Consider the following 21702-nt stretch of genomic DNA (forward strand, 5'->3'; position numbering starts at 1 on the left):
GTAGGTCTTTAATATGTTGGTTTTGGTATGCGTGTGTGTTTGCTTGTTTTAATGAAACCTGACAGGTTTTCAGTCAGCTTCTTTGTTTTTAAACTTGCTTGGAAATGATTAGTGGGTTCAGAAGTTAATATGAATGTGTCCATAAAGCGTAAGCATATGTAAGCCTAATTTCCATGGTAAACCCAGTGTTGAAAATACCATGGATTGTCCTTGGCAAAATGAAAGATGTTTTCTGTGTATCTGCCTATTCTGGAGAGGGGGATCTCTGACTGTGTTTATTTGTAGTTCTTTGGCAAATAAAATCAAATTGAACTCTCATCTGGAGAGGGAAAAGTCTGGACTCTGCAATGTGTGTGTTTTCTCTTGAATGGAAGCTGAAAGCATGTGTTTCTTTTTCAGTGATTCTCCCTGTCTCCCTAGTGGGTAAGGATTTAAGAAAGCTTAGATAATGCTAATGTCTAATTAGTTAATGTCCCAGAAGGCTTGTTTTTCTGATTTTATTTTTTTCTAAACATGTGCCTCTCCTTATATTTCAATAAAAGTTATTGTTGTCTATATAAAAAGCAATTATTGTTGCTGTGTTTAGCTCACAAATTTGTAATGCACGTTTCATATTTAATTACTAGAGGGGAAAAATATGAAGTACGTATTACTTCCATCAGAGTCTCAGTTATCAAAATGCAGAGTCTCTGTAATGAAGGATATGCTTCATATGTCATTCACAGTGGAACGTGTTATTACTTAGAATGGCAGTTAAAATGAGGACCAGAAAGTAGATTTTTATTCACTTCTGGGTTTAGTAAAAACTACTTTTTCCCTGTTGTTTACATTTCCTGCCTACAATGGAAATGACTTTTCCATATGTCTGTGCGGTGAGAGATGTTGATTGGTTGCGGTGATCATATAGGTTTATGAGTACCTAAATATTATCTAAATTGTTTAGCAAAACCAGTAGCAGGCTCATCCTCTTTCTGACTCTTCAAATAATTTTATATTTTGTCAGTACAATCTGAAACCCATCTGGGCTTTTCATATTCCTGAATAACTTGGGTTTTAGGGTAATTTGGCCTTCAGAGTTTTCATCTAGTGACTGCTCGGAATGAAAATTTCTACCAACAGATCTTCAGTATTACCTTTGTGTCTAAGGACACAGTATGTCTGGTGAAATCAGGATCTCTGTTCTGCAGCCAAATATTTTGACCTAAAATGGGATTGATGGGAAAGAGGGAAGTAGAGGAATTAATTATTTAATTTTTTTTTAAACACACTCCCCCCCCCCTTAATCTACTGTCCCAAGAATGAAATTCTATTTAGCCTTATATTGGAGCCTATACTTCATGTATATTATGTTAATTATTGGCCTGTCTGCCCAAAATTTACAACACTTTAGACTGCATGTATTACTTGCTAGGGTGGTTTCTGTCCTGTAGAATCGACAGCTGAATTTTGCCACTTGGCATCTCTGGTGTTATTCTGTTCTTTGTCAGAAAATACATATGATATAACTGTATGCATGTTCTGTTGATTCTTGGCATGATTTGTTAAATTGTTTGTCCTCACTGATTTCCATTTTCTCTTACCATTTTTTTTTTTTTTTTTTTTTTTAATATAGCCCTTTTAGGGTCTCCAGCTGGTGGAATCCAAAATTCCATTGGTTCTGTTGGCACAGGCCAGCAGAATACTCCATCGCTAAGTAATCCTAATCCAATTGACCCCAGCTCCATGCAGCGAGCCTATGCTGCTCTTGGACTGCCATATGGTAACCAGCCTCAAACACAGTTGCAGCCCCAGGTACAAGGCCAACAGCCGGCACAGCCTCAGGCTCACCAGCAAATGAGGACCATTAATGCATTGGGTAGGTGGAAAAAATACCGGGAAACTAAGGTGTTAAAATAAACAGGGCTGTTCAATTTTTAGCATAGTCTGTTTCACTTGATTGCTGTACTATTTATAAGCACTACCATTCATTTACGTTTGAATTTTAGAAAGCTGCTGCCAAATAGGAGTAGTTTTAGTTTCTTTTAAAATACAGTCCATAGTGTGGTGCTGTCTGAGGTGTTAAGGTAGAATTGCAGAAGGACTCTGGTTTAACAAGTATTTCACCTATTTAGTAGACAGTTCTGTCTCAGAAGCTAATTTCTTTTTGGAACTTAATTGATAGTATTATCTTATTTTTATATTACTGAACTAATCTGAAGAGTTTTTGAATTTTAAATGTTACTAGGCTAGTTTTTGTGGGAATTAAAATGTTCAGACTAAAAGTAACTTGGTTGCATAAGTAGCTGCTTATATGTACCACAGGCGATACTATCATAAAGTACTTACCTGATACGCTGTTTCTTTCATTAACCAGTTGTGTCAGTAAAGTGCAGTTTTGCTGTGTTATTGTCGCAAACCAATGCTGTTTAATTTTATTCCGAAGGAGCCAACCAGATGAACCTTCCCACAGGAGGAATAACAACAGACCAGCAAGCTAGTCTAATTTCTGAAACTGCTCTTCCAACATCCCTTGGGACAAATAAGTAATGCACACATCTTTATTCTTGCTCAATTAAACGTTTATTTACACAATTATGAATGTAAATAAAGAGCATGCTTTAAAAACTAACTGTATTGGCATGGAAATGATCAGTCACATATGTAGCTATGCTATTCTTTCCTATTTCAATTCTGTATCTACCACTTTGTCTCCTTAGAGAGTGTACAAATACCTTGACAGTTATGATTCTTTATCATTCATACCATGTCTTCTAAATTCCTGAGCTTTGCTGCTTTAGGTGTTGCAGTTTGTTGATACCAGAATTAGAGAATGTTTGATGCAGTAGCTAGAAGTGATGAAAGCAATTACTCAAAAATTACTTCAGGCATCAAACATGCAACAAAACTCTGCAATCTTGTACTATAACAGTCCCTTTTCTTTTTATATTAGCCCACTAATGAATGATGGCACAAATTCTGGCAATGTTGGAAATCTCAGCTCAATGCCAACAGCTGCACCTCCTTCTAGTACCGGGGTAAGGAAAGCATGGCACGAACATGTCACTCAGGACCTGCGCAATCATTTAGTGCATAAACTGTAAGTATTCAGTAAGACTCTGTCTTTTTCCTGCATGTTTTGAAGAATTTCAATACAGTAGTTCCACCATTAAGTTGAAAGGTTGTTGAGAAAGTTATCAGTGGTGGTTGTCTGACAGCAGGCCACTGAGGATGAGCTGTTACCTTTAACTCTCCTCTTCAGCTCATTCAGCTTATTAAGGAATGGGCATGAAGCCAGTTCATGTTGCTAGTAAATTTGCACTGCTGTAGTAAACGAGTATTTAAACTCTGGACTCTTAAATCTCACATCTTTTTCATCATTGAATTTGCTTTAATCTTGTGGGAAGTAATACAATACTGATTTCTTTTTTATTTTAATGAAACTATTTTGCTGTGATTTTACATATCTGGTGTATAAGGGAATGTCTGGGATGATATCATAAAGCTGGATTGAGGTTTTTTTTCTCTGAAGAATTTTTCTTTTATTTTTTCCTTTCTCTTAGTGTCCAAGCCATCTTCCCCACTCCTGATCCAGCTGCACTGAAGGATCGCCGCATGGAGAACTTGGTGGCTTATGCCAGGAAAGTGGAAGGAGATATGTATGAATCTGCTAATAGTAGGGTATGTTGCTTTTTGGTATATGTTAAAAACCAGGAGCACCACAAATCTCATAAGCATAATGAAAAGCACAATCATTCCAGTGTTCTCTTGATGAGGGAAGACATGTTTTCTGTCTATGACAGTGTTTGTGTAGTCCGAAGCCATATGATTAATGTCACTCCAAGTTAATTCACTTCCCTCAACTCCATGAGAGCTAGACAGCATCATCCCAGCCCTATTTTCATTCCTTCTGAAAGTGTGATTGGTGTGCAGGAAGACTGGAGCACAGCTTGCCGGTTTTGATGTTTCCCTTACTGACTTCCTCCTTTCTGGAAGTCTGTATGAATAGTAGTTTTGGAACTTAATGACACTTTGAAACTGCAATTTTTCTCTAGGACTCAGTCCTATTGTACTGCTTACCTTTACCTGTACTGTTGGAGTGATTTCTCCCCTACTCAGCATCATCGAGAGTGGTTTGGCTAGGATGCATAGCTATTTCATGTCTCAACATAATGAGTCACTTTGCTCCTGTTTGTCCTTGTGTATAGGAAACAAGACACAACTCCTGTTCTTGTTCATGATTTTTGCTCTGTCAGCAAGGGGATGCCAGTTCAAATCTATATTACTCAGAAGGAGCAAACCCTGTTTGACATGAGGAGGATACTATTTCATTATGATACTGTGCTAATTCTGTCATAAAGGAACCACTTTCTGAAAGTTTGCATCTGGTAGAGACAATGTTAGTAGTGCCAGTCATCATAGCTGGTGAGATCTTACCTATCAGAATCTTGAAGTGCTCTCTTAAGTAAGGTAAGAGTATCTAAAGAGAGTAGTTAGTGTCATTTCGGCTGATAATCATCCAGTAAGACAGTAGCACTTAGTTGGCCCCTCAGACCATCTCCCAAAAGAGCTGAAGGTGGAATTGGAGTTTTATTTCCTAGAGGTAGATAGGCAGTGGCCATAGATGTAATGCTGCTGTTGTGTCAGTATTGGTCAATGACAATATCATCTTCTCCTTGTGGCTACCAAGAGGTTGTTTAGCAAGGAAGATCTCTCTGACAGCTTTAGGAAATGAATTCAGAGAGAACAAGGATTTCATAGACGTATATATTCATCTAAATATGTTCTCAATAAGCATGAGCATACTAGACTTCTGTTCATAAATATCTTCTGACCTAGGGTACTAGAGAAACACGCAGATACATCTTCTCTTTACCTGTTAAAATGGCTGTGAGAGCTTAATTGCCAGAACTCTCTTTTATGGGAATACGTCTAATGTATTTGGCTCCAAGCAGCAAACTTGGAAGAATGTAATAACGAGGCCACATGGAATTGCATCTTTCTCTTACAGGAGCATTCATTCCACTTTGACATTGAAAAACAGATTAGTATGAGGCATGGTTGTAAGCAATTGTTTTACTGCATACTACATGGCTTTAGTATGATGTGCTCCTCGTGAGCACATCCTTTTTTAGGGAATCTTTACAGTGTGGACGTAGCACAACATTACATTTACAAGTAGGCAGCTGAGCCAGTAGGGGGGAAGGGATTTTAGTGTTTTTAAATTGAACAGCCGACAGTGTCTGCACTGATGGATTTTTGAGGCACTTGGAGGAGGGGAAATGACCTAAACCCAAAGCTTTGTATTGCCGTTCTGGACTTCTTTAACAAGGTTGATGAGAAATCCCTATCTCCTGTTAAGTTTTCTGAAATGAATTCAATCCTAGTGTAATAACAGAATCTAGTTTTGAGGAAAATTGGATGAAAACAAAAGGATTGTGGGACAGGCATCACTCAACCTTTGCTCCATGTAACCCTGGAGTTTAAGAGTATAGGTGATCCCACAAAAGAAACATAGTCTTGAGGGTTTGAGGGGGTTTTATGCCTTTAACAGGTGTATAATCTCATGCACTTAATTGCTGGATGCGCGTCTGCAAACAAGCGAAACTGTCTGTTTTGCTGTGCACTGTGACTGTCTTTATTTGATCTGTTGTCAGTGTGGATTGAGTAAAATGGATTTTTCATCTCATACTGGTGTTGTGTTTAGTTGTCTGTGCCTGTGGACTATTTTTCACTGATTTTCTCCATTCCTCTGGGGTTTTGTCTGATTTTTGTTTATCCCTGCAATGACTGTCAGTAGCCAGACTCCTTAGTAAAAGAGCGATTCCTTTCTGTATGTAAAAATTGGTCTGTCCTTAGTACCTGTCTCCTGAAGTGTAATTAGTCTGTGTTGCTGGAAATGTATTTTTCTTCTGTCTGTGGAAGTATTTATTGTGAATATAATGTTTAAAAATAATTTAACACTTGGAACCTAAATCACAGCTTCATGTTTCTCATCCAAGCAACAGAGATTCTACAGTCTTCTCCTTTATTTACTAATCTACTCAGAGTAGGTCTGAAGGATAGCCATAAAGCCAAGTCTTCTATATAGAAGGGTTGTTTTTTTTCTTCCTTTGCTGCAGTAAAGCAGTGATGAGACTGTTTCAATTTAGGGGAATTCTAAAAAGAAGTATTTCTTTTTCAAATAGGCAGGTGTAGACATTACAAAACCTAAACCAGGTGAAGTTATTCTGGTAGACTACGTGAGTTCTGCTGCTGTTTTCTTATGCTTAACACTGAGTACTATTTTTTTTCTCTCTCGTAGGATGAATACTATCATCTATTAGCAGAGAAGATCTATAAGATCCAGAAGGAGCTAGAAGAGAAACGGAGGTCTCGTCTTCACAAACAAGGGATGTTGGGGAATCAGCCAGCCTTACAGAGCACGGGCCCTCAGCCCCCTGGCATCCCACAGGTGGCTGCTGCCATGGGCCAGGCACAGCCCGTGCGGCCGCCCAGTAAGTACTTTTGCAGTATGTATTTGTGCATCTCACCTGTAACTCTACAGAGTTTGTGTGCTTGGGCTCTCATGCTAATCCTGAGTTCATAGTTTAAGTTGGGTTTTTTTCTGACCATTCTTCTGTTGTGTTGCAGATGGGCCTATGTCCATGCCAACCGTGCCTATAAGTCGAATGCAGGTTTCTCAAGGTATCTGTTTTCCTCTCTATATACAATTTATGTGTTCAAAATAATTGTTAGGCGGAAAAGCTGATCTTCTGTTTTTCTTATGCAGTTGGGGTGGCGATAGCTACTCGCTCTCCTTATTTCAGCATCATTCTTTATTATTGTTCTGTGGTAGGAACTGTCTTGGTGCTGTCTTGTCTTAAGAACTGGCAATATGTACCCAAAACTTTACCTGCAATTGAGAAGTAATTTCAGAAAGAGGAGAGCATAAGCACGAATACTGTGGATAATCTCACTTAAAACACTGTAAAGGGGCAGGGGGAGAGAGATGTTGGCATGTTTTCATCAGTTAAGTAGCCAAAAATACACCTGTAGCTGGAAACTTGGCACTTTAATCCTAGAGTATGTACGACTAATAATGTCCTTTCTTGGTTTCTGATGCAAAGTGCATCTAAAAGAGCCTTGTAGCTTGTTTGTAGCGCTCATGGCTTGCCATTGCTCATTTAGCCTCCTCTGGGCAGGTTTTTTTTCTCTGAAAAATAAAACCCTGTGACTTTTAGGTGCTTCAGTTTCTTCCAGTGACTTTATCTTTTGAATCAGAGTTAGTGTAAGTTGAAACTTGTGTTGAAATGTCCTTGAAGTTACGTCCTTTTAAAATGCATCTCAGTAGGAGAAAAAGTTGATAGCATGTATAGCTCAATTATTTATTTACACATTTATTACTAATAGACAAGTTTGGGTGGTTGTTTTTTTGAGGGGTTAAATGTTTTGTATAAAAGGCACAACACCGATTAAGCATATTACTAGCTTCTGTCCTGACTTGCCTTCATATGTACAAGATGTGGTTTTATTATATTTACTCAACCATTTCAGTGAGCCCTCACTAAGATATTGCTGTTTCAAAGCAAATGCCTGATTTTAAGAAATCATCCCAAGGTATCATTTGCATATAGCATCCTGTCTCTGCACATCACCCCCACTCTTCATCTTCTGCATTTTAATTTTTAACCAAAAGTTATATTTCACCTTAACTGGTATTCCTCTAAATACCTCTTACATCCTGATTTGTCTCTTAAGCCAAGTAATTTGAACAAAATTAAAAGTGTAGGGCAGTCAGACTTCAGTTATAATAAATGTTAACTTCATAATCGAGTATACACATGTAAATTCTGATGACTTTTTCCTAATGAGTTGTTTTGGGGATGCATTTGCAGGAATGAATCAGTTTAACCCCATGTCCATAGGGAATGTACAAATGCCACAAGCACCCATGGGACCCCGTGCAGCTTCTCCAATGAACCACCCTGTACAAATGAACAACATGGGCGCCGTTCCTGCGGTTCGTACTTCTTATTACTAAGTTCTTCTCAAAACTGGTTAATTACATTTTAGCATTGTTAATGCTGTTCTGAAAAGGCCGTGTCATAGAATGGTACTGTAAATTGTAGGTTAATTTCATGGATACGGACAGAGTCTGTCAGGTTTTTATTGGGGCAAAACTACAAAACAGAACAACCAAACCAAAGCAACTTTAGAGAGGTAGATACCAGAGATAAGATAATCTCCAGCAGTTTGTGCAAGAGGATAGTTCTTTCAGAAACTCTTTGCATTTTATATATGTTCTTTATTCCTCTATTAAAACATGGTTTTATTCTCTTTATTCTGGATTATCTTCCTTAGCTCAGAGAACAAAGCAGAGTTAGAACTCTTGGTAGAGCTTTGAATATTACCTCTTTGAAAAGAACTTAATCATGAATACCCTGGAACAAATGCTAGTTACATGCATATGCCCATTTCCCCTTGGTTTACTGAAATCAGTTTTCTTTTTATTTTTTTGCCCTGTCTTTTGGTTGATTACATTGAGGATATTTTCTTTTGTCTTCCTACACAATACTGAATGGCAATATCCTTATTTTGGGTGTTACTTTTTAGATGGCAATGTCTCCTTCCCGAATGCCTCAGCCACAGAACATGATGGGAGCTCATTCCAACAATATGATGGGTCAGGCTCCTACCCAGAACCAATTCCTGCCCCAGAATCAGTTTCCAGCATCCACTGGGGCTATGAATGTGAACAATGTGGGTATGGGTCAATCAACAGCCCAGGCTGGGGTGGCACAGGTGAGATATATTTTCTATTGCTTGAGTTACTCTGATTACTTTGTTCTAATTTATTTAATTTATGTCTTTATTTATTTATATATCCACTGTTTATTGTAGTCATCCCTGACTTTGGGGGATACTGGATTACACTTGCCTTCTTCATAAGCTCTTGTATTACCTATTTACATATGCTTATGGGGGGGGGAATGCCCTGTAATTTTCCATTTAAATTCAAAAAAAAAGCATGCTGATGAGATTTTTAGGGGGAAAAGTTAGTTCACGGGACGTCTGTGAGCATATGCTTTTATCTTTGTGTGGACCTCAGTAGCTAGACTCTAAATCAGGAATTGCAACAAAGTGGTCATTGAAGATCTTTCAAAGTTTGTTTTAAGCTTTCCTTCTGAAGAGAAAATTGAGGGGTTTATGTGACATTTTTCTGTTAACAGCAGTGGTCAGTGAAGTAGCAGCTGTGCTTATGATGCTGAAGTAGATGCTTTTCCACAGGAGAAGCTTGTTTTTTAACTTGGGAGTTCTAGTAATTTAGGTTAGTTGGGACCTCCAGAGTTCTCTGGTCAGTCCCATCCTCAAATGAGAGAGAACTGAGATTACAGAGTGATCTGTCGAGTCAAGTATGGAATATGTGCGGGATGCAACATCTACAATTGCTTGGGCCATGGCTCACTTTTTTGACCACTTTTGAGGTGAACGTTTTTTTCCTGATGCGCTTAGTTCAATAAAACTGACTATACAGGCAATATAGAACTGTGTTTTAAATTTGAAAACTCATCCGTAGGAATGTTAATTGATTTGGATTCAAGTAAGAAGTACATCTAGGGATAAGAATATTCTTTTTTTATTGCTGGTTATCTGATGCAACCTTTAGTAAAATGTACTAAATGTAAAATAGTAAATGTAATTTAAAAGCCGGTGCACATCCAGAATACTTTATTGTTGCTGTTCTGAAAAACAAATGCAAGGTTTTCTTAAGCATCTGGAGTAGTCTAATTAGAAATTAAAAGAAAACAAGAAAAAACCCAACACACACCACCTTTTAAGTGTTGCACTGTGCACAGGGCAGGCATTAAATAAGTTAACTGTCCTAAAGCAGGGCTGCTCTAGAGACCTGGCCTTGAATGTGTATTTGCTCGAAACCATTTGTATGCAAAACCTGACCTTTGCCCAGCTAATGACATGATTTAGAGGTTTTCTGCATGTGGGTTTCTTTGTTACTCAGAGATGGTGAGGATTCCTCCCTGTGCCAGTAGAATTAACCTGAAAAGGTGTGCATGGCACATCTAGGTCTAGGAGCAGCGCCTTTGACTAAGAGCTAATGAAAATGATTAGAGAAATCAGAGCATAGTCATTTGCAGTAGTAGTATTTGCATATAGCTGGTCTCACATTTATATTTAGGGATTCTGTTAAAGAAGGCTTCAGTGCTTTCTCAGAGTTTTTGGAGTCACATGTCTGTAACACAGTCTCTCTTTCTAGCAGGGGCAGGTTCCCAGTGCTGCTCTTCCAAATTCCATGAACATGCTAGGACCGCAGAGTGGGCAGTTACCGTGTCCGCCAGTGACCCAGCCACCTCTACATCAGACTACACCTCCTGTGTCCACTGCTGCTGGGATGCCACCTATCCAGCACCAAACATCAACAGGAATGACTCCTCCTCAGCCAGCAGCACCCACTCAGCCATCGACACCGGTCTCATCTTCAGGACAAACACCAACACCGACCCCGGGTTCTGTTCCAAACGCGACACAGACACAAAGCACACCTACAGGGCAGACTGCCGCACAGGCTCAAGTCACACCGCAACCTCAGACCCCGGTTCAACCCCATTCTGTGCCAACCCCACAGCCATCTCAGCAACAGCCAACATCTGTGCAGGCACAGCCACCTGGCAGTCCAGTAAGTACCAGCTAGTTGCATTTTTCTTGTCTAGTGACATTCCACAAAAGTTCACCCTTTGTATAGCACCATGTCGTGAATGTGTAGAGCCTGTAGTTGTCAATAGTAGCTTCTATGTTAGACCAAAGGGTTCATTATAGAGATGTGTAAAAATGTGTGTGTTCAGATGTTCTCAGTATTGTTTGAAGGAGGGGGGTGCCTTGAATGACTTTGACCTGCTCAAAATAAAAATTGCAGCAGTGTGCAGAAAGATGAGGTATAACAGGCCTGATGTTATATTTGGCCTTAATCAGAATTGATCTTGTCCGATCATGAGATTTGCATAGGGTTTTTTTTCTTCTAAGAATCAGTCAGGACAAATGCACTTTTCAAGGGATGTACAGTGTTTTACTGGGCAGGTGTTTTCTCTGTAAAAGAAGCCACTTTTGGGCAGAATTCTTCCTTGGCTTCTCCTCCGTAAAGCAGAGTTACTAAATGTGGGATATCGAAACTTGGCTACAGTAAGCTCCTGTATCCATGTTCTGCACTGTTTTAGAATATCATCTCATGTCTCTTTTGTGCTGTTCATTTTTAGTAAAGGAAAATATTTCTATATATGCAGTGTCTTTCTTTTGTACTGTTTTTACAACAGCTATCCCAGGCAGCAGCTAGTATTGATAACAGGGTCCCCACCCCTGCCTCAGTTGCTAGTGCTGATACGAATTCCCAGCAACTAGGACCAGATGCACCAATGCTAGAAAGCAAATCAGAAGTTAAAACTGAAGAAACTGAGCCAGAGACTAGTGAGACACAAGTGGAAGCTAAGACTGAGGTAAATGAGATTCTATACAGCTTAACTGAAAGCAGTGATAGATATAAAAGCACTTAATAATGTGTCTGAATTGGTGAGCTAAGGGGTGAGAGGAGGGTAGTTACTGGAAAGTAACTGTCCTGAGGAAAGCCATGGATGGAGAGTGCTTCAACAATCTCAAACTAATATTTTGATGTCTGAAGTTTGGGTTGTGGATTTAATAGTACATCTTGTTGCATCCTTTCTTAAGGTGGAGGAGGATTTGCAAGGACCTTCACAAACAAAAGAAGAAACAGATGGAACAGAACTGAAACAGGAGCCAATGGAAATAGAAGAGAAGAAACCTGAAATAAAAGTAGATGTTAAAGAGGAAGAGGAGAGCGGCAGTAATGGAACCACTTCACAATCCACATCGCCATCTCAGCCCCGCAAAAAAAGTATGTGCATGGAAACTGTGGCTTTTTTTCTTGTGTATTTCGGTTTTACTAGCATCCCAGCTGCTGCTGGGATGTCTGTTTTGCACGTGTTCCAACACGTGGAGCTCTAGATCAGTACTCTAGCTTGGTTTTGAAAGTAGGATTCCTTTAATGTTACGTGAATCATGGGGTTGAAAGCATGTCATTGTGGTCTTGATCACAGCAGTCTTCTCACAGACTCCAGTTTCTGCTCAGAAGGACCAGGACAGTGATTACTGGAGAATTATGTATATAAATCTCTCCCTGTACATCTTGGCCAGTGTCTTTCAAGGGAGCTCAGCGTAGATAAGAGTGCTTTCAGTAACCAAGAATACCTGTTGCTCTGCTTTTCCATTAGAGGATGCACACACTGCCCTCATACTGAGTTTCAGCATTTACTTCTCTGGGAATCTGGTGCTTAAACTCCACTCCTCAATCTGTATTCTTGCAAGGCTTGACTGCTGCAATAGACTGAAACTTTTTTTAAGGTCTTATGTCATTTTCAGTATAGCATTCATTTGAAAGCTTTCTTTTCAGAAGTGGTTAGGTCAGTAGTCTCCTCAGTTAATCTACAGTGTCAGCATAAGTTTAGGTGTGGGTGTCTGTATTATGTATTTTTCCAAAAGGAAACTTGATGGCATTTCAGATTTTGAATGGACTTACATAAATGATTGCATGCCCTGGGTTAATAAGAAATAAATGAATAAGATTGTTAAAACAGGCAGAAATAAATTACTTGTCATGCAGGCTTTGTGGGAGCCTGCAAGGTAAGTTTTTGGATTCAAAAACCTTAGCTGTTTAGAGACCTCTGTGTCTTGGCATCCACTTTTTTGAGATGATGTTTTCTGGGGGTGGTTTTTAGTTTTTGACCAAAGGTAAGCCTCCAACATGCTGCGAATGTCAAAAAATAGAGTGGTGATCCATTTAATTACCTTTTTTTTTTTTTTTACTTCTTTATTTGAAAAGGCAGCTGCATGTAACTATATTAGAAGAACATTACATGTGCAAGCTTTCCAGAATGTGATCAAGTAATCATAAGGTTTGAAAGTTTATGCAGCTTGAATCTTGATCTCCTGTATATGCTTCAAGTTGCATTTAATTACTAAGCATAATACTTTTACGACAAAACGCTATAAACCACATTTTTCTATAGATGGTGTTTTCAGTTTGTAGCACAGTGGGCCAGCCAAATGAGAGTATGCTGCAGAACTAACTGGCAGAGCCTGTTTCACGCAAAACGTAAAGTAGGGAGTGGAAAGCTTATTAGCATTTATAAACCAGTTATATTCCCAGTGGAAAGAATCACTGCTGCTTGTTAGAAGGAGTGCACTTGCAAGCAATTTGAGGCAAGAGGTAGAAAAAGGAAAGTCTTTGCAAAATTAGTCCGTGGAAGTTGCGTTGTGTCCTTCTGCTGATTCGGTCTGGGTTACTACATATTTCCAACGCCTCACTTAGTAATGCAATTTTATCTTGGAAATAGTGTCACTAAGTAGCCATGTAGTATAATACATGTGCAGTGTGGGCAGGTACAACCATATATACAGCTTTAAATGGTGACATTTTCTCACCAACTGGTTTGTCCAACTTCAGTAGAGCAATTGTATTAATGCTAAATAAGAGTTATTTGAGGGTATATACTGTGAAGCATGCTTAAAGGTTACATGATATTTTAAAACTGCTTATGAGACTTGTGGAGTTTTGCATGGGTTGAAGAAGTGCTGGAAACTCTTCTTCATTCCTCTGAATCCAGATTCATGAGGCTCACCCCACAGTAACCTGGGATGTAGCAGGTACATGCTGCAGCTATGAAGGGGAAGGTTCATGGCTGGAGATGTCAGAGTGCATGCTCTAACATAGCTTAGCAAGTTTATAGCCTGATATGTTAATGTTTGAAAGGGTTCACCTGGACCTCATTGGATTGTTTCTCTGGGTAAAGGAGGCTTTAGTTGTGGAGGTGGAATCTCATCTGTTTATACCAACCACCCAGGTGTACTGAACTCCACTGGCTTGACTGTGTTCACTTAACACAACTAGTTTGTAACCTGACTGAAGTGATGGGGAATACTGTATGAGCTAGAAAACAGACCAAGATAATACTGCTGAGATACTGGTCTGCTAAGTTCACTTACACCTGAATTTTTGTAGTTGATTTTTTTTTTGAGAATTGCAGCCATCCCTTCAGCAAGCTTCTCTTTCTCATCAAGGATTTGCCTTCATAAATGCATGCAACCAGACTCTTCTGAATTCAGGGATTGGCTTGATTTTGCTTTTTTTTCCCCTGCATATCTAATGTGAGCAAGAAAGGAATGGATTTGGTTTCTTGCCTATTCCCTTCAAAAGAAACAGGATGATATTCATCTGAGTATCTTCTGTCTCGTCATAGGTGTCTGCCTTAGTTTGACCTCCCAAGATTAGTTTTACTGGTTTCTTCCCTTCTTTATAAGACATAATAATAGGAAACCTGCAAGGGGTTGGTTTGGGACGGATATTCAGGTGTATTGTCCTTACTGTTTTGAAAATGTCTTCATCTTCCTTTACAAATTTTCTCCTTGGTAATTACAAGCAGGATTTCCTCTGAAAGAAATACAAATCTAAAGAGGTAGCATTAAGCTTTTCTCTGGCAGATAATACGTTATCATGATTCAGGCAAAGATCCCATTTTCTTTTTTTCCACCCACACATCCAAGACAAAAATGAGTAACTGGATGCCAGCTCCTTACAAAGAACATCCAGCTACCAGAGGAGAACCAAGAGCATTTAACTTTGGAAAAGGATAGAGGGGAAAACAGAAACTTCCTTGTAAAATCTGTGTAGAAGGAGAGCCTATGATGAAACATTCTGTTACTAGTCATATTCTTAAAAGCAGAGCAACTTTTTTCTGATAAAGATAACTTTTCTTCACATTTTTAGGTCAAGTCATAAAATAATAACTGGATTTTTATTTCTATTTTTTCAAACTTCCAGAATGAAAGTAGCTTATACGCTTTATCATCAAAGATAATTGGGCTTTAAGGAACTTGGCAGAAGTTCTGCTGAGTCTCTGTAGTCTGGATTTAAATTAAGATTGGATTTCTTTGGAAGATACTCTAGTTTAGTGATATGCTGTTACAGGGGTCGGTACAGGGAAAATTCTTAAAGAAATGTCAAGCAGTTGGCCAGAATAGATTATTAAAAGGTGCTTTTGACCTTTAAATTTTGTCAAATAAATTCAGATTATTAGATTATGAACTGCTTGAGCCAGAACAAGATGCTTCCAAAAGCAATAGAGAATAATAATTCCCATGAATAGAATTTAGTATTTCCTTCTGTTCTCAAGAATTCCATTAGACAACTTAGTAGTTGTTCATAGAACTTTTGAGAGTATATGATAGGGTTCCCTTCCTAGAAAGGTGCCAGCATACATGGATCAATCTGGAAAAGAATGGCCATTTTATGGGGACTGAGATTGTGGCAACAGCTGAAATGATCATCAAGTTGCATTAATTGTTGTTGGCTCATCTCATTTTTAATCTGCTGAGTTTGAGTTCAGTAGTAGCAGCATAAGGTCTTGATACAGCTGTAAGGCAGGCCCTTGCAGAAGCCATTCTGGCAGCTTGCTTAGTCTTTTGCCATAATTTGGGTGGTATCTTTCTTGCCTGTTGTGTATGTGAGCAGCAATCTTTCCTCTCTCTCGAGGCAGTGCACTCAAATGGTCGTACAGTTTTCACCCTGACTAATAATTTCCAAGAACTGTAGCATTTACAAATGGCTATAAAAATTGAGAATATAACACTTCAAAATTTCTTCTGAGTAGTGTCAGCTTAATTGCTTGTCTTGCCTTATTTTGTGTGTGATTTTGGTGAGTGCGGCTGACATGAAAAGACTCCTCAGAAATACCTCCCAAATGAAAAGGGGGGGGGGGGGGACGGGCGGAAACGAACTTTTTTAAAATCATAGATTTTTAGCCAGAAGTGACAAAAAGCGATTTATATCTTGCCAAAATAGCAGTTGAGTGACAGAAGCTGTGATCAGCTTCGAAGGGGTCACTGTAGCCCTGTTGATTTAAGTGCTTTCAACAGAACTCCTAATTGCGCCCTTTTCCTGGTATCGTTCTTTTTCAGCCAGGTAGGTAAATATTAGATGCCATCTTGCTTCCCTTATTTGTCTTTATTTTTTTATTCTCAATAATAGGCATTCTTTCCTATTTAAAGACTCTGTTCCTAAGGAAATAAATGTAATTACACCGCTGAGATGTTCAAAGAGCTCTCCAAGTTATCATTATTTTTCAGAAAATGCATTGCCTTTCTTGTCCTTGTCATCGACTGCTGAAAGAAACGTGGTTGTTGCCATGCCACTGTTGCCAAGTGGTTGTAATGATGCATATAAATCTGAAAGTATTAACACTTTAAAAATCAATTAAGAGTGCATCAATTCAGGAACGTTTGTATACTATGCCCAGGAAATTCCTATGCCAACTATCAAGACATCTGGTTACTCTTTAGAGTTGGCTCTTCGGCCTTGTCCACTGTGGTGTTCTGCAAGAAGGGTCTTGCCTTGGAAATAGCAAACAAGGTTAGAAAAGGGGGAGAAGAAAATACACTTTGTCTCTTCTCTGAATAGCTAAGGTTCATCCATGTTAAAGCAATTGAATTAATTTAGTTCTGGATAAGTACTTCTTTTTATGTGCTAGAATATGTATCATTATCAGTTACAGTTGTTCCTGCTTACCTATTCTGGGAATGTCACCTACCGTGATTTGAGTAAACAAAAGCTGTGCAGTAGCCTCTTGATTGTAAGTTTTACCTCTAATCAGCTATGTAGATTAGGAAATCCCTTTAAAGATTTTTATGCTAACATAGTTCTTCATTTTCCTTTTTTTTTTTTTTTTTTTTAGGGTAGTCAAGAGGTTAAGAAACACAGAAGGAAATTTTCTAACCTTTCTGACTTTCATTAACAGTTTTCAAACCTGAGGAGCTGCGTCAGGCTCTCATGCCTACCCTTGAAGCTTTGTACCGGCAGGATCCAGAGTCTCTACCTTTTCGACAGCCTGTGGATCCCCAGCTTTTAGGGATTCCGGTAAGTTGGCATTAAAAAAAAACATAAAATGTTTGTGGGTTTTGTCTTTGCTCATGTAAATGTTTTGTCTTTTCTATACAACATATTGTGAACAGTTGACATCTTAAAAATAAGGGGGTTTGTGTGTGTTTGAAGGACTACTTCGACATTGTGAAGAATCCTATGGATCTCTCAACCATTAAACGTAAATTGGATACTGGGCAGTACCAAGAACCCTGGCAGTATGTGGACGATGTTTGGCTGATGTTTAACAATGCCTGGCTCTACAATCGCAAGACTTCCAGGGTCTACAAGTTTTGCACTAAACTTGCAGAGGTGTTTGAACAAGAAATTGATCCTGTTATGCAATCACTTGGCTACTGTTGTGGGCGCAAGGTATGTATTCTGTGGATGGAGTTGTATCCTTCCAGAGAACTTGGCTTGTTTAATCAGATAAAACATGAGCTTTGTAGACTCTTTAAAAAAAAATTGAAGTAGTGAATGAAAGGTTTGCTAGAAGTTTGGCTTTATTATTAACATGCTAAAAACTAAAAAAGGTAAACAGCATCCTTCTTGCTGCTATTCTGTTAATTATTGCTGTAATTTTCTCCCTTGGAGAACACCTTTTTTGGTGATTGGTGATATTAAAATGCTTTGCTTGTTTCCCATGTCTGTTGCAATGAAGTAGGTGATGAGAGGGTCAACTCTAGCTTATGTAGTTATTAACTGTAGCTAAGAAAGCTGTGCTAATGCATTTGCAGTAGTTTGAAAGAGCTTGATAAACATAATACGTTGCGATGCCTGTAAGCATCAGGTTTGTCTAATAGATACTTGATTAACATAAGACTACATTTTAAAGCTTCTTTTCTCACTGTTGTTTTGCAGTATGAGTTTTCTCCACAGACATTGTGCTGCTATGGCAAGCAGCTGTGTACTATTCCTCGTGATGCTGCCTACTACAGTTACCAGAATAGGTAAGTCCATGATGGTTTTATTTCCCCCCCACCCTTATTCAGGAAGTGAGATCCTTTGAGTTCTCTGCACGTATGGAAGAGAAGGATTATTAACTTTCTTTCCTTTGTCAGCCCGGTCAAGAAAAAGTTACTTATATATCTTTGCATGCTGTCCTTTTGCAAGTGACCCCTTAGTTTCCTGTACTGCAGTTGGATACTCACTGTTTCTAAGTACTTGCTTTTATTTAGGATGTACCATACATCATGTAAGTGGAAGTGAATTTGTCCATGTTTCCCACAAAAGGAGTAGCAGGGTGCTGAAGAAAAAAGGGCAGAATTGCACAAAGGAACTGAGAAATCATGTTACCTTGTTCTGGGAGAAATGTAAAAAAGTATACGGGTTTGTGCTTGTCAGAATTAGTGTCAACATTTGCAAAGTAAGGGATATAGTGATTGATAGCAAGACTTACATTCTCTAATGGTAATTAGTACTTACTTCTATTTAAGTTAGTTTTGAATTAGCATTGAAAACTACCCAGAGACTCCTGAGAAGCTGTGACAATTGTCTCATTTCTTAATTAGTATTAGGATTTGGTATTTGTATGATTATTAAACAATTGTACATTATAAGACTGATTTTTCACTTAGTGCTTAAATCAATAGTGCTGTAATAACAAAGTAAACTTAGAACTCAGCTTGTTTTTTGTTTCCTAGATAATGTTTCTCCTCCCCAAATGCAAACCATAAATGGGCTGACACTCAAACTTCCTTTTCCCTGTTTAAAACAAAATTATGAATTACTTTCCATAGGCTTGGCAGGCTAGAAGTTTTGCCAACTTCAAAGTGCACAGCAGGCTGTTGTCTGACTGAAGTTAGAGAATTGATTAGGACAGTCAGTGCTTGCATTTATTCTCTCTAAGGGCAATCCCTACATCACCAAACATGCTGTAAGATAATGCAAGACTGTTGTGTACAACCTAGCTGAAGCAGCACAGTGTGGGGGATAAAGATATGTCATCTTATTGTATGCTGGGTTTTAGGTGGCCTTTGTGAGGCAGGTGCTACTGACATGGAGGAATGTAAATTCATGAGATCTCATAAAAGGTTTTATACAGCCACTGTGAACTGTGAAAATAGTCTGGGCAGAAATAAAGCAATTAGAATGCATTTAAAGAGATAGTGCTCAATACTGGAAGTGGGGGGAAAATAACCCTTAAATACCAGCTTTTAAGCGGTCGAATTTCAAATACTTTTCATGTTATGCACCCAGGTAGTGTTGTATTTGAAAAGCAGCTTCATGAATAATTGAAGGAGTCATTTTAAGTTTTTTTCTGTTATATTTTTTCTGTTTAAGTCAGTGTTTAATCATACGGATTACTGAGTGGAAGGCAGTTTTGGTTGCTAGCAAGTACAGGCTTGATGGGGCAGTGGGCTCCTCTGGAATCAGCAATGCAATATTTCAGTTTCCTACCTGTTATAAATGTGAAAGCCCATTTACACTGAGTTTAGTCTAAAAGGGTAGTAATAAAAAGGAGGTGATTTGTCTTAAGTGTCAGTAGGCCAGTAGCAGAACAGAAATAGGTGCAGATTTCTGTTGATCCAGATGTTGTGAGGAAGGGTTGAGTTTGGGGATTTGGGGTGGGTTTGGCTTGGGGTGGTATGCGATTTTTTCCTTTCGGGCCAACTAAATCGAGTGATAAATGGGTTTTTTGGGTTGGGTTTTTTGAGAAAATATTTATAAAGCTCAATCACCGTGTTTTTAAGTGTGCATTTGGACTGTCAGATCATAGAAAGCCCTTACTCATCAGATGTATTGCTCTAAAACAGTCAAAGTAACTGTTTCCTGTGATAGTGATCTTCAAATCTTAGTTTTTTCATAACCAAGTAGCACATTAGTGAAAAACACATTCTGTTGTTCCAACAGATCTTTAACTGGTCGAATGTGTTTGACTTTTTCCATTTGCAGAACAGACAAAATGGGGTGTTCCTCAAGTTCAGTGTATCGCATACCTAAATTACAACTAGTAGGCACCACAGAATAAATGATCTCTAGCACTACAGTTCAGTAATTAAAAGTTAATTTTTTTGTACAGAACTGTTGGGCTTCCATAGTAAAGCAGAAGTTTAGGTTAAGTGTTCAGAAAATATACTTCATATGTGGCTATCCATTTGAGAACACTGATTGGTTTTTCATATCAGTACTAACGTCCAATTACTAATTTAGAATTTCCATTGAATGCACTTAATTACATCTGGAAATTCACCTGTTAATGCAGAGATTGAGTATTTTCTGGCCTTTGGTATGGAACCATATTGTTACTCTTTGATAAATGGGAATGAGTCATCTAAACAGTCTGCATTTGAAAAGTTTTTCATCTCTGATGTGTTGCAGTAAGTATATTCTTTGGATTTTCTGTGACACTTCTAACTAGAATACTGTATGCTTTGGGGTTTGCTCAGTATTTCTAGTGACATGCAAAAGTCAGTGATACACAAGCAAGCCTCCATTTCTGAGAGTCCATATTCATAATAAGTTACAGCTATTGTTTCACCTTGGTTATTTTATGGACAAATGTTCATGATCTTTAGGTGAATCATTTTCACTGTATTTCAGTTTTTATTTCCTCATTTTAATATCGTGCATTAAGGCTTGACTCTTCCTAGTGCTAAAGGCTTTGGGTTCTGCAGAGTCTAGAATCCTGTGATACCCTCTGGATCTGGAGCACGTGCTTAACACACTGTGAAACCAAAGCCCTCATCCCCGCAAGACTGAGCTTGCTGCAGCATGAACAGAGGGCAAAATACCTGTGCTGGTGAAGGTAGAGGAGTTCTCCAGTGTAACTTAAATCCAGTATTGAAGGCAACCTCATTGCTCACTTTCATGAGTGCTTTGAAAGCCCATGAATTATTCTGAAAATGGATTAGAAGTAACTTTCTCTGGGATTGTTTAAATGTAGGAAAGTATTAACTATTAACATGAGCCTTTACCATGGATTTTTCTGGTGTTTGGGAGGGTCCTTTTGTGTTTCAGTCCTTCCCAATCTGACTCTTAAAAGGAACAATCTGTTAGTAAGGAAAATAATACGTTCTTTAATTGAAGAAAAATCTAAGGAGGCATATTATAGAAAATAAAGGACATAGAATTTTATATTCTTTTACACAATGAACTTGTATTGTTTAGAGTTTGGGGTGGGTTTTTTTAATTATCAAACAATACTGTATCCATTTAGGTGTACGAAGTGAGTGAAGTTAGTGTAAATGAGATCTGCAGTGTCAATATCCAGTCCTGAAATTACCTTGTGATATTGGTCTGTAACAACCATGATACATTTATCATTACAAATTATTGGAATACTTTATTTTTCTCCTTGTGTAGTTCTATTGCACTATCAGCTCCAAAATGCTTGGTTTTCCCTGGGAGGGTGATGGTCAAGCTGACCCAGAAGTCACTTGCAATTTAACTTGTGGCAGGCTGGCAAGCAGCTCTCTGGGGAGGAAGCAGGGCATTTTAGCTCAGTTGTTTGCTATCAAAGTTGCAGCTGCCCTTCTGGTAAGATGCCTACATGGGTATGTCAGTATGGGCTGTGTTAACTAGAATAAAATACACCTTTTTTTCCTCTTTTTAGCAGTCCCAGAGTAGAGGGAGCATTCAGTGTGCTGCTGCATTTAAGTGCTTCTTGGCTAGCAGAGTAGCTCTTTGAGCCTGAGCCAGCTGGCAGAGTTTGCAGAAGTTTTCAGGCTCTTTAAAATTATGCTGTGGTAACACAGACCTGGCTCCAGCCTGGGGAGGACACATTGCTCTGCAGAGCGTCTTTCCCT

General features: G+C 38.7%; 1 protein-coding gene across 9 annotated transcripts in view; it reads left to right on the forward strand.

The window, feature by feature from the left end:
• Positions 1-21702, forward strand: part of CREBBP (CREB binding protein) — a 96912-nt gene that overhangs the window by 53889 nt on the left and 21321 nt on the right. For 5 of the 9 annotated variants that reach the window (XM_061379427.1, XM_061379429.1, XM_061379433.1 and 2 more), the window contains 14 exons: positions 1613-1855; positions 2423-2522; positions 2930-3076; positions 3540-3657; positions 6281-6473; positions 6610-6663; positions 7854-7978; positions 8572-8760; positions 10232-10651; positions 11283-11462; positions 11692-11878; positions 16833-16951; positions 17087-17326; positions 17816-17904. In XM_061379427.1, coding sequence (XP_061235411.1) covers positions 1613-1855; positions 2423-2522; positions 2930-3076; positions 3540-3657; positions 6281-6473; positions 6610-6663; positions 7854-7978; positions 8572-8760; positions 10232-10651; positions 11283-11462; positions 11692-11878; positions 16833-16951; positions 17087-17326; positions 17816-17904 — 2404 coding nt within the window. The remainder of the gene's footprint in view (positions 1-1612; positions 1856-2422; positions 2523-2929; positions 3077-3539; positions 3658-6280; positions 6474-6609; positions 6664-7853; positions 7979-8571; positions 8761-10231; positions 10652-11282; positions 11463-11691; positions 11879-16832; positions 16952-17086; positions 17327-17815; positions 17905-21702) is intronic. The other 4 variants (XM_061379428.1, XM_061379431.1, XM_061379430.1 and 1 more) reach the window with 3 other exon arrangements.

This window comes from Neopsephotus bourkii, unplaced genomic scaffold (genome assembly GCF_033783945.1).
Source record: "Neopsephotus bourkii isolate Nb327-2 ecotype Australia unplaced genomic scaffold, CSIRO-AGI_Nbou_v1 NB_1770, whole genome shotgun sequence".
NCBI lineage: Eukaryota > Metazoa > Chordata > Aves > Psittaciformes > Psittacidae > Neopsephotus > Neopsephotus bourkii.